The sequence below is a fragment of the Temnothorax curvispinosus genome, unplaced genomic scaffold (assembly GCF_003070985.1).
Source record: "Temnothorax curvispinosus isolate PA1 unplaced genomic scaffold, ASM307098v1 QBEX01011856.1, whole genome shotgun sequence".
In the NCBI taxonomy this organism is placed as follows: domain Eukaryota; kingdom Metazoa; phylum Arthropoda; class Insecta; order Hymenoptera; family Formicidae; genus Temnothorax; species Temnothorax curvispinosus.
In genome coordinates, this window is record NW_020221636.1 from 889,960 (window position 1) to 902,034 (window position 12,075).

Sequence of the window (12,075 nt, forward strand, 5' to 3'; positions counted from 1 at the left end):
GAGAGAGAAAGAGAGAGAGAGAGAGAGAGAGAGAGAGAGAGAGAGAGAGAGAGAGAGAGAGAGAGAGAGAGAGAGAGAGAGAGAGAGAGAGAGAGAGAGAGAGAGAGAGAGAGAGACTATAACTTTTGTTTGAATAATTCTTGAATATAATTTCAGTTTTATTTCTGTTGTTTTTTCAGACAGAACGTATAATTTGGACGTTGAGGACGTCTCTTTAAGGAGACCGCGGCGGGAGGGTGGTCGTGCTGGGGGCCGAGGGGGTGGTGATGTGGCCGAACAGCCTTGGAGGTACTTCCGGCTGCAGCGGGGGCGCCGGCGCCGCCGATCTCGGTGGCCTCGCCGCCTCCACCACCTCGGCCTCCGAACTCTTTGGGCCCGCGGCGTTCGGCGCGTCCGCCGCGGGGCCCTATGGCGCTCTCAAGACCGGGCCCTACATGGGTCTAAGCATGCCGATCGATGCGTTACACTCCACTATCGGTTATCCCGGTTGTACACCCGCCGGTGAGTCCGTCTACTGTGAGTGCTCACCATTTTTTATTAATTTTAACTCAACTGATTCGAAAGAATTTCTTATCTTTAAATTGCACTGCTTATCAACATATAAACAAAGTGCGAAATATTCGACTGCTGTTGTATCTGTTAATTTTTATAAGTATTAATATAATTGTACTAAAAATTGCGGGAAAATTGTTGTAATGAATTATAATGTTGTACTGTAATTGGAGAAAGCACGTTGGTAAATCGCAGAAATGCTAATAATGATACAATACAAAATTATTCATTAATCGTGTTAATGTAAAAGCTTTTGCATTATGTACCGAAGTTGCTTCTAACTCGTGAAAATATTATTACTGCTATTAATTTAGTTATTAATAAATGGTTCATTTATTCTATTTATTTTATTAATCTTTATCGATTAGTTATTAAATGTAGTTGACCTGTAGGTACACCATAACGTATAAGATAACGCAGTGAAATTTATTAATTTGCTATATATTGTTGATATCATGCCGCGCGAAATAATGCAATCATAAATTAAAGATTTTAAAAAAGAATTTTTTCTCGAATATCAATTACTTATTATTTTCGAAAAAAGCGATTTTTTAATTTTTTTTTAATCTGTAGAAACACATTACGATACATGAATTAAGTATCGATATTGATGTCGTTCATAAATATTTGAGAGAAAAATTATAAATAAAAAACTAATCAGAAAAAATCCCATAATATTTACTGACATTAGGAATTCTGTATTAAAGGCAATCCAAGAAAGCAACGGCGGGAAAGAACGACATTCACACGATCGCAATTGGATGTATTGGAAGGGCTTTTTTCAAGAACAAAATACCCTGACATTTTTATGCGTGAGGAAGTGGCTATGAAAATCAATTTACCGGAATCGAGAGTGCAGGTGAGTCATTGACAACAATCCAATAATATTTCTCACAAATTGTTTTATAACTATTGCACGTATATCGTAAAAATCATAAAAAATTGTGTAATAATTCATCAGTATTATTCGTAATATTTAAATTACTACATCAAGAACTACTAGGAAAATACGGAACTTTAAGCGCGTAAAATATCTTCGCAAATATTTTCGTATTGCAGTAAAAAAATTCGACGTGTCTCTCCCCACGAAGGGCGCGAGGGTGTCTGATTACCGAGGGGGTTCGCACTATCGGCACGCAGACAGTGCGGACAACATATCATCGATTCTTTCTCATATGTCCTTTGTTGAAGTTAACTAAATTAATCGTTCGCCTTATACAAATGCCCACATATTCTTCGGACAAACATCTTAATATCGCAATTACGATGAAAGAGAAATTTAATAGGATTCAATTGGAAATTTCACACGCACGTTTATGACGCGAAGTTCCGTTCGATACAGGTTGCGAATATAACATATGTTGTGAAGTGTTAACAATACACGAAGCGCGTTATAACGTTATTCAATATATAACCACATAAAATCCTAGTAACAAAGGGAAATCGAACAAAAATTGCAATTGTGCAATTAAAGCGCAATGGAAATTTTGCGCGCAATTATTTATGACGGGTATAAATAAAAAGAAAGCATAAAAAAGTATTAAAAGCACCAAACGTTTCGGTTCTCTCGGATTCTTTTTGATGATTCAAAAAGGATGAAATTCATTCACCCTGGCCATATGAAATTGTAAACGACGCTCCCCTCACTGATATTCTTGCTCAATAGCAGAAAGTTGAAAGAATTTTTCTGTGCCACAATACCGCGAAAACCTACATGAAGGATGACATTTTCGGAATCAACATTTTGGCATTGCTCGGCTGACACCGTGCTATTTGCTCGTGCCGAGTTCGATGTCCACGGGGCCCCGAAAAGCGTGTTCGCGCATATTCCATTCTCATCAAGACCGGAAAGGACGCATCGCATCCGCAATTGCCGTCCAACACACCTGGCTACGGCCGTGTAAACGGGATGAATGGGCCCGGCATGGGCCATAGTCTTCCGCACGTTCGTCGGACGACTGCAAAACCGGAGATTGCTCTGTTCATCGACGTTCTCTGACCCTCGCATGACTTCTCGAACACAGACGGTTTTCGTTCTATTGTAGCTTCGCTACAGCTAAGTTTCCTCCATAATCAATACTATTGTGTCACTTCAGATTGTATAGTTTAAAATTAATTTTTTATAAAAGACCATTATATTTAGCAAAACAAATCAACCTCATACTAGGTTCTTTAATATCACAACATTTACCAATTAATCAATGAATCAGTGATTGATAAATTACACCGTATCAAGGAAAAAGGGGGAATTGGATTATATACTAATCTTATTATTTACATTTGCCACTGAAATAAAGAAAAATTGACATTTAATGTAAGTGTGCTATTATGGAATTCTTATGATAGACGATTGGTGTGTTTTGTCAGTCGAGTCGCATAAAATACTTTCGCGACGTTCTATCAAAAGCAAAGGACTCGTGTTATGGCGGTGCGTATACTAGACTTCTTCGGCGGAAGAATGCGAGCTGTTAGTATCGCCCCCTCAGAAAATCCGTAGAAACCCAAGCTTATACCTCTCCGCTTCTAACATCGATCGCGAGAGGCTTCTCCAAGTTCTACTCTCTCCTCCTGTCGCATTTCTCCCTCTACTTCTTTCCACTTGCTTCGTCCCTCCCTACATCCCCTTATCGTCCCAATGTACCACTTCTAAGGGCAAACAAGAGGCATCGCACCGTTCTTCACGTATCCATACGTCGTACAACAATCAAATTCGCGAATTATATTTCCGAGTCTTAATTCAAAGACATCTTTTTTGACTGCAGGCAACGAGCAAATATATTGCAACATCTGCTAGTAACATAAACGTGTTTGACAATGTCCGTCAATGTAATCAATATTATTCGTGCGCCGGCGAAGAGAAGAACGCTTTTTAGTCCGCAAGTATAATTAGCAGCTTCATTACAAGGTGTTCGCACAAAACCAGTGGACACTTTGAACGCAAACCGGAACGCGAGCCCGTTGGTACGCGAAATCGGCTTATTCTATTCAGAGAAGTTGCTCGGTGTGTGGGACGACCTATATTCCGATCGGTTTTCGTAATTCTGTTGCATTAACGGCAGTCTGGTAGCGAGCGTGTCCGATATATGCGTGGCGCGTTTTCGTTCGCGCTGCTGCAGTCAGCTTGATTGGTAATTGATAGTCGTGCCAGTCCGGCATTCCCTTATAATTGGCTATTACGCCAGCTTTGCGAGAGCTCCCGCGCGGCTCTTTGGATTCGTTCTGAATCACATTTGTGTTACGCATCGTTGGAACGTTGGAAAATATCAACTTGATTCATTTTGCGCGACAGATGCGCGACTTACTATTTATTTATTTTTTCATGGTAATGCAGCCGCGGTAGGGATGTCTGATTAATCGCGTCTGTAATCGCGTAATACCGCGGATAATTTCACGTGTGTTTACAGGTATGGTTTAAAAATCGGAGAGCCAAATGTCGACAGCAACAGAAGCAGCAACAGCAGCAACAAGATAAGGCGCCGAGATCGAAAAAGCCCTCGGGGAGCCCGGCTAATAATCCACCCCCTGGAAAAAGTCCTTCAATTACAACCCCGCCTACACCCGCCGCCGCGGTACCTGCTACTACGCCCTTGTAAGTATCACTTATCTTAATGAGCTCTTATCTTTAGCGCACGCCCGTAATCGCGCTAACGACTTTTATCTCGAACGGTGACGTCTCAGTCTTTTAACGTGTCTGTGCGAGATAATCAGCAACTTAATTAGCTTGATAATTAGTATTCTGATTGCGACTACACGCGATAGATGTTATCGAGATATCTACGTATATATTGCGCGAGATACGCTTCCTTACGTTCGGACTTTGAATGCATAAAGTCTAATTGCGGCGCGATTGCTGCAAAAATTAGGTGTTTGTATATGTTTGCTATAATTGCATTTCTGTATTCAGGAGTGGCGGTACGGGCGGCTCAGCGGCAAGTTCGCCGGCGCTTTTAAGGGACTCGCCGCAATATAAGCCCGCGGGAAACGCTAGTTTGCTGTTAGCAGCTAGCACGACTCCACCGAGCGTAAGTGGATGGATTATAGCAGTACTTTCGACGCATATAATGTTTACTCGCATATAATAGGTCGGTTTATATTCTAACATTTTACGTTCTTTCGCGAGAAATTATATTTTAAAGAATTATTAATTACCTTTTGTATGGAATATTTATTATTATCGTTATTATATGCTCATAAAATGCTGTTCTTCAATAGTTAGGTGGCACAGTGTACAGCAGCGGTGGTGGTAGCAGTAGCATCTGGAGTCCAGCAGTAACGGAAAGCGGTGGTGCATTTCCGGGTGATCATCAAAGATTAACGTGGACGACAACCCCTTCCCAGCAGCAGTGCTATCAAAATTATTCTTACTATACCAATATGGATTACCTCTCGCCCGCCTCGCATCAGTTAAACATGGTAGGTAAAATAACGTTCTCTTTCTCTAAGTTTTTTGCATAAACATACGTAACAATATCAGTTGTATCCCAGACAGTATCATGTCCAAAATCGAGACATAAGGTGTCTTAAAGATGTCCCCATTTTAAACATGCGTGCTGTCTGGGATGCCACTAAATTGCGTGCGCAGTGAAAAAATAAAGAACAGCAACTAGAACTAAAAATAAGTAAAAGCACTATTATCGGATTGTCAGGATAATGGAGGTAGCAGCCTTGATAATTCTTGGAGCAAAACGAGAGACGAAGGTACTTCATCTTGGTTTTACAATAGCGCCGGATGGGGCGATCGTAAGTGAACCTACAAGGATCGAAGAACGAAGCCTGAGTACATATCATCGACAATAGTGAAGTTATACGGCTTGAATCGAAGTTTATTGTAACGCGATGCCAAATAAAACGAGCAAGTTTTTCTCGTTTTGTCGATAAATGTCGATACAGACTAAACATATCTTTAATAAACTCGGCCAGCATTCGAACACTGTGGAATGTACAGGCCGATCAAGAGTGCCATACGTATCTTTCTGCATTTATTGATACAGTATAGTTTAAATATTTTAAATAAAACGGGATGTCCTATACATATCTAATTTTATTATCTATAAGTAGAATATTTTCTTTACTATTAACCCTTCGCGTGCAACGTCTTTTTCGGCACCTGTAACGTGCAACGTCAGGTCACTCATTTCCGACGCCTAAAAAATACTTTAAAGTGTTCTAAAAAAATCTGAAAAAATTCATGTTACTTACCTTATTAACTATCCTATTTTAAGGATCAATCGCTATATTGCCGATTTTTTCATTTGTTTAAACAATATATTTATATAAACAGACACTTGACATACAGGACAGTCACTTTCGCCAGGGCACGGGTGACCCGACGTTGCACACGAAGGGTTAAAATCTTTAGAAAATTTTCTACAAAAAATTATGTTATTTTGCAGGAAGCATTATTATTTGCATCCTTACTATTGCGTTGTTTAGCATTAATGTCTACAGGAGATAGTTTATATTTTACATAAAAAAATATATACATATAAGGTAACTCTGGTATTTACGCCGCGCGGGGACTTACGCCGCAGAAGTCAGAAAAAATAGAAGGAATAGAGATACTTGCTCGCAATCACACTGTTTTGTGCCTTTATGCCATATTAGTATTGTGTTGTAATTTCAGTTCTTCACTGTTAATATTAACGAAACCGTCGTGAGTTAAATCGATTTCCGTAGTAAGTAGCGCGATCATATATTACGACCTATGTAAAATGATTACTGTAGAGAATGTAAAAGGTTTAATGGTTATTTCATGATACATAAGTATAGAGGGATAGTGTAGAAAAGATGGAATACAGCAAAATACAAGTGCATAGCTCTTATATTCTTTGTATAGCTTGATATCTTATATATCCCTTCTGTTTAAGATATACGGCATTTTAGCATGCGGGATTTATACCATAGTACAGACGCTCTGTAAAAATCGAAATCTCCTATGTGTTCTTTTCCTTGGGTCGTATACCAATAACCTTTAATGTATCTATCGTTCTTCTATTTTCTTTTAAAAATTTTTTAGTTTTATAATTTGTTTATCATTCTTACATCTTAATAAACTTCTTACACACATTTTATAACGTAAAATGATAGTATTCCGCCAATATAGATTAACAATAATAAGAGGTTTTATTTCGACTCAATTGGCTATTATATTATAATATATATATTATTATATATATATATATATATATATATATATATATATATATATATATACTAGCTGGTTACCCGGGCTTCGCCCCGGAGGACATATGTAATCAGACACGCAAATAGTCTCTCCCTCTCTCTCTCTCTCTCTCTCTCTCCCTCTCTCTCCCTCTCTCTCTCTCTCTCTCTTTCTCTCTCTCTCTTAATACAATTCTTTAAAATTCGGTTAATTATTTCACATAAATTTGTCAAACTTTTGATACCGCTTTCCAAAAAGATCGGTAACGAAAAATTATATACTTGATAGCACTCCCCGGGAAATTCAACCCCTACTTTATGTACAATTCTTTGAGATTCGGTCATTCGGAACCGGTTTTTAAAAAAATCGGTAATAAAAAATAGTACATTTTATAGCACTCTCCGGGAAATTCTACCCCTACTTCATGTATAATTCTTTGACATTTAATCAATTATTTCCCGAAAAATTGGAAGAATTAAAAAAACCGGTTTCCAAAAAGATCGGTAACAAAAACTGTACACATTATGGCGCTCGCCGTAAAATTCTACCCCTACTTCATATACAATTCTTTCAGATTCGGTCAATTAATTCCCGAAAGATTGAAAAAATTTCGATACCGGCTTCCAAAAGATCGGTAACGAAAAATTATACACTTCATAGCACTCCCCGGAAAATATATATATAAAGTTGACACAAACGTTACGACGTTTCGATCCTTGGTTTGGATCCTTATCAAGCAATCTACAAAGCAATTTGGTCTAACGTCATAATTTTATAACTTATTATGACATTTTATTTCCTATTTATAAACATTATTTGTAATTTTTTATAAGGCATATATTTCACCCATGAATGTCATATTCCACCTCTATGGGATATATGGCAAAAATGCAAGAGTTTCTAACAGTTTTTTTATATTAAATACAAAGAATGAATATTTTATATTTATATATTTTTTTATAGTAGTAGACAGTATACAGTTTTTATTGGTATAATTCATTTGCCTTAAACATAGTAAATAATACTCGATAAATTAAGTTTTCCTTAGATGCGGCGTATATACCCCGGAGTTACCCTATCTACTATTAAATATATTCCGAATAAAATACTTTATAAAGTAAAGAATATCTTATATTACTTTTTAATAGTCTTACCATGATATTTTTATACACAGAATGACAAAACGAATCAACTTATGTTTAAAAAACTTATTTCCATCTCTAAAGAGCATTTATATATTTTTTAAGCGTCTTCATTTATAAAAATTATATTCATATTACGCAACGTATGCCATAAATCATTAGATTTGTTTTATTCTAACGTGCATTACATTTTAGAAACATTTCAGGTAGTAAAGTTTAGATAGGACATCCTGTGGCGTAATTGTTTTTCTGTTGTCGGCACATGCGTTCATGTAATATTCTTTGAGATATTTTGACCCGCGCGAGCTTTGTGAAATGTGTTGCGATGTACACGAAGTAATTTTAACTACTATTATAATCTGTTTTATTTCTTATCTCTCTCGGAACCCAAATTATTAAATAATATAATTGTTTAATATTAGAAATACGTAAAGATCTCAAATCGATGGTAATAGTGGTATTTTAAAAAGATGTTTCGTATTTTGATAGTTGTTTCAAAATTTTTTGATAGAGCAAAATTAATTAATATCAACTAGTCATGTTAATAAAATAAAGATTGAGAAATTAACACAGTGAAATAAAGAATCGCCATAAAGAACGAGTGTAATATAATTATGCCCTTTCTTTTTTCATAAATCATTACTTTATCCATTATGATGATCTTATAATGATCTTAATATCATATAATGATGTTAATAAGTTATTCGAGAGTAATTATTTTAATAGTTTAAGTAAATATTTTATTGTCGCGAATGACGACTTTTTAACGGTATATTATAATTGTTTCATGTGATCTCCGGGACAAATAACTATATTGTGTACATAATATAAATACTTTTACAATATTAAAAAAAATTATCTTAGATTCACACACGTTAAAAAAAATAATGGAATACATTCAAACAATTTAGTTCTCAGTATAACAAAAAAATTTTTAAGAAGAAGTATGCGTATGTCTAGGTATATACTGCATATGTATTGTACCATGTACATAAATTATATATAAAAGCATATATATATATATATATATATATATAGTGCAAGTTTCTCTATGTACATATGTATCATTCTTTCGTGTAGAAATACACTACCTGAATATCGAAATGAACTCGCGTTATGACATCAAAGTTGTTGATCATTTTCTTTTTAGACTTATTTCGTATAAAAAAAAAAATATTTTACCTTTTATAAATTTAATAAATAGCACACACCGTCCCGCTGTCAGAAAATTCGCATTGAATTGTCTCTCATACAATATTATCTTTGTATACAAAAAGGATAAGAATATAAAAAAAAAAGACGTTTAAAGTGATACTCATCGTTAATTTCTCGATTATAAACAGATTTTCTCGCAAAAACTCATTAACAAAATCTCATTTTACATGTTTAAATTTATTATTTTGCGCCCGGCTTTGCATCACGAATCCCGCCATATTTTGTATTTGTTATCTTTGAACAATTAAGTATTGTAATGTATAAGCGATTTTTTCCAAATTAATATTCCATTAAAAATATATCATTCTTTATTACGATTATCCTTCTTTTTAACACGCAATGTACAATAAGTTACAAGCGATTTCTGTCATATCTTATATGCTATTCAAACTTTTGGATCAGTCGGTTAAATTTTTGTAAATTCTGTATGGATAGTTCTACCCATATTATCTGCGCGTGCGAAAAATGTTTCAAATTCAACCGGACGATTTGCGTATCACTTTTGGTAAAAAACTTTTATTATCAATCAATATTGTCAACATTTTGGAAAAAGAGATCATTGACAACGGAACTTTACAAAAAGAAACAAAAAATCTAAACTAAATGTCGATTGTTCTCTAAACAGACGTGGTGAACGATCATTGATTGATTATAAGATAGAAAAAAAAATAAAGATCTATATGTAAAGTAAAAAAAAAGGTTTAAGATCTATAGGAATAAGTATGTGACTGTTTAGATTGTTATTATAAATATTATCAGTACTTATAAAATGATCGACACGGAAAACAACGACGTACATGTCTCAAGATGTATGAAGATAATATAACAAATTTGAATTGTATGTTCTCATTTCCTCCCATCTACAACTTTCTGTTTAAAATTTTCGTTATTCTATCAAAGTTTTTAAATGTTAAACATTATCTATATTCATATAAAATATTTTATTTTAGTAAGACTATAATATATCCTGTTCTTATTGCAAAAGTTACGTTTCTATTGCATCATGTAGATTATTGTAGATATAAAATGCAATTTATATTATTATTTATACCTAATAATTTAGGTTTTTCAGAGTTTTATATAGAGAATTATCAGTTTTAAAATTATTACATTATTTTCAAAACTTTTAAACAATATTGTGTCAGAAGTTTCGTATTTATGAGACTGCATGTCTATGTCTAACGCTAAATATTTTTAAAAATTTTGTATTTTTATTAATTTTATATTTATATGCATATCTACTGTTAAATTAAATTTTATGTTTATGTAGTGTACACTTAAAGCTATAAAATTTCTAAGTCTTTCTTTCATATAAACCATCTCGCAACTTTCTCGTCTTGAAGCCCAGGCAATCACTAATATTTGTAATAATAAGAATAAACTAGGTACAAAAATAAAAGATACATATAGAAAGTCATTTTCTAAAATATACATTTCACTTGCGATTTTTCTAATTATATTAACTTTTTTATTTTTACATTTTAATATTGATGAACCTTACAATTGCATTATCGAAATAATGTTGTGTAAATAATATTATTTTTTCTTAAAAGAAAAATATATTATTTAATTTCAGAAATTATTTGATATTTAAACAATATAAAATATTATACCACAATTAATCCATTTCTAGCTCAATTTTTCGTGCAATTATATTTCTGATAATTTGAAATATATCAAAAAATTATAGTTTAGCAATACAAATGTAAAATACGGAGTAATATGCTAGAATATTTCAATTATAATTTTTGCAAGTTACATTTATTGTTAGCCTGATATTTCGTAGGTAGGTAGAGGAGATTACGGCTATCTGTCCATCCAAAATTTACGCTTTTTCAAAGTTTATTGAAAAACTAATAAAAATCTTTGACTGAACATTTTAAAGAGATAAATTTTTTAAGTAAGAGAAAGTCGAGCGTAGACAGATGGCCCCATATGCGGGGCTATATGTATACGGGCCATTCCGCGTGAACCGGATCAGTCACCTCTCAGAAATGAATCAAATTTTGCATATCGGTAGTTTCTGACGAGATAAAATATGGTGTCAAATATATTTTTTTTAATTGCAAATTTTTTTGATTTATGAATAATGGAAAATTTACTGACTTTTTAATTAATAATTGCATAACTTTTTTCTTTTAAGTGCAGAACAAAAATTTTTTAAATAAAAGTTGTCACAAAAGGACTATATTTTATGATGAAATTATTTACAACATAAAAAAATTATTTCGTACTATTTATTAAACAAATTATTTTTCAATAATTTTTTTAACTGTCAGGGAGACGATCAAAAAATAAAAAAAAATTTTGTTAAAAACTTTCAAACTTCCAATATACCACAAAAAATTTTCGTTGATGTGTTTTGTTTCGTTATCGAGAAAATAATTGTTTAATTTGTGTACGCGTGAAGATTCGGTACTCGGTGCGGCAGCCACGTCTGTACGGTGACCGCTCTCGCTCGCTGGCCGCGCGGCGCGCTAGGCGAACTTAATATCTAGAGTTAATTTTCTCTAAAACGAAATACGATGATGATTCGCGACCACGGTTTGCTGGACTTTTCTCGTTTGCTTCACTCAGACTGAAGTGGATTGAAGATACGGCGAATTTGACTGGGACGCAAATCGCGAACGATTTTAAACGGGCGGCTCCAAGTAATTAATTAAGAGGAACACCTTCTTAGGGCGAATGTTCCGAGCGGTCTGGTCACGTGAAATTTCTTCCTTGTTTCGCCGGCTTGGTTGTGCACCATCTATCTGCACGCGTGCGTACCTTTTTGTTAATAACAATAAGTTTCTCCTGTACATATAAATCTTCATTTTTCCTACTTCTTTCCTTCTCTCCTCTCTCTCTCTCTCTCTCTCTCTCTCTCTCTTCCTCTCTCTTTCTCTATCTCCACCCTCTCTGTCTGATTCTTTGTTCCTCATAAGTTTGAATCTTCAATATTTCTAAAATAGTTGTTGTGCACATAGAATAGCGGTTATCAAACTTCCTTTCGTTTTGTTT

At 34.4% G+C, this 12,075-nt stretch overlaps 1 protein-coding gene across 5 annotated transcripts in view; it reads left to right on the forward strand.

Moving 5' to 3' along the window:
* The window catches only part of LOC112461881 (homeobox protein otx5-B-like), a 22,733-nt gene extending 16,044 nt beyond the window's left edge, over nucleotides 1-6,689 (forward strand). For 3 of the 5 annotated variants that reach the window (XM_025027291.1, XM_025027289.1, XM_025027290.1), the window contains exons 2-7: nucleotides 180-516; nucleotides 1,260-1,411; nucleotides 3,957-4,141; nucleotides 4,457-4,574; nucleotides 4,765-4,965; nucleotides 5,199-5,300. In XM_025027291.1, coding sequence (XP_024883059.1) covers nucleotides 267-516; nucleotides 1,260-1,411; nucleotides 3,957-4,141; nucleotides 4,457-4,574; nucleotides 4,765-4,965; nucleotides 5,199-5,300 — 1,008 coding nt within the window. In that variant the 5' untranslated portion in view covers nucleotides 180-266. Of the gene's footprint in view, nucleotides 1-179; nucleotides 517-1,259; nucleotides 1,412-3,956; nucleotides 4,142-4,456; nucleotides 4,575-4,764; nucleotides 4,966-5,198 lie in introns of those variants that run through there. The other 2 variants (XM_025027292.1, XM_025027293.1) reach the window with 2 other exon arrangements.
* Nucleotides 6,690-12,075: the final 5,386 nt, after the last annotated feature.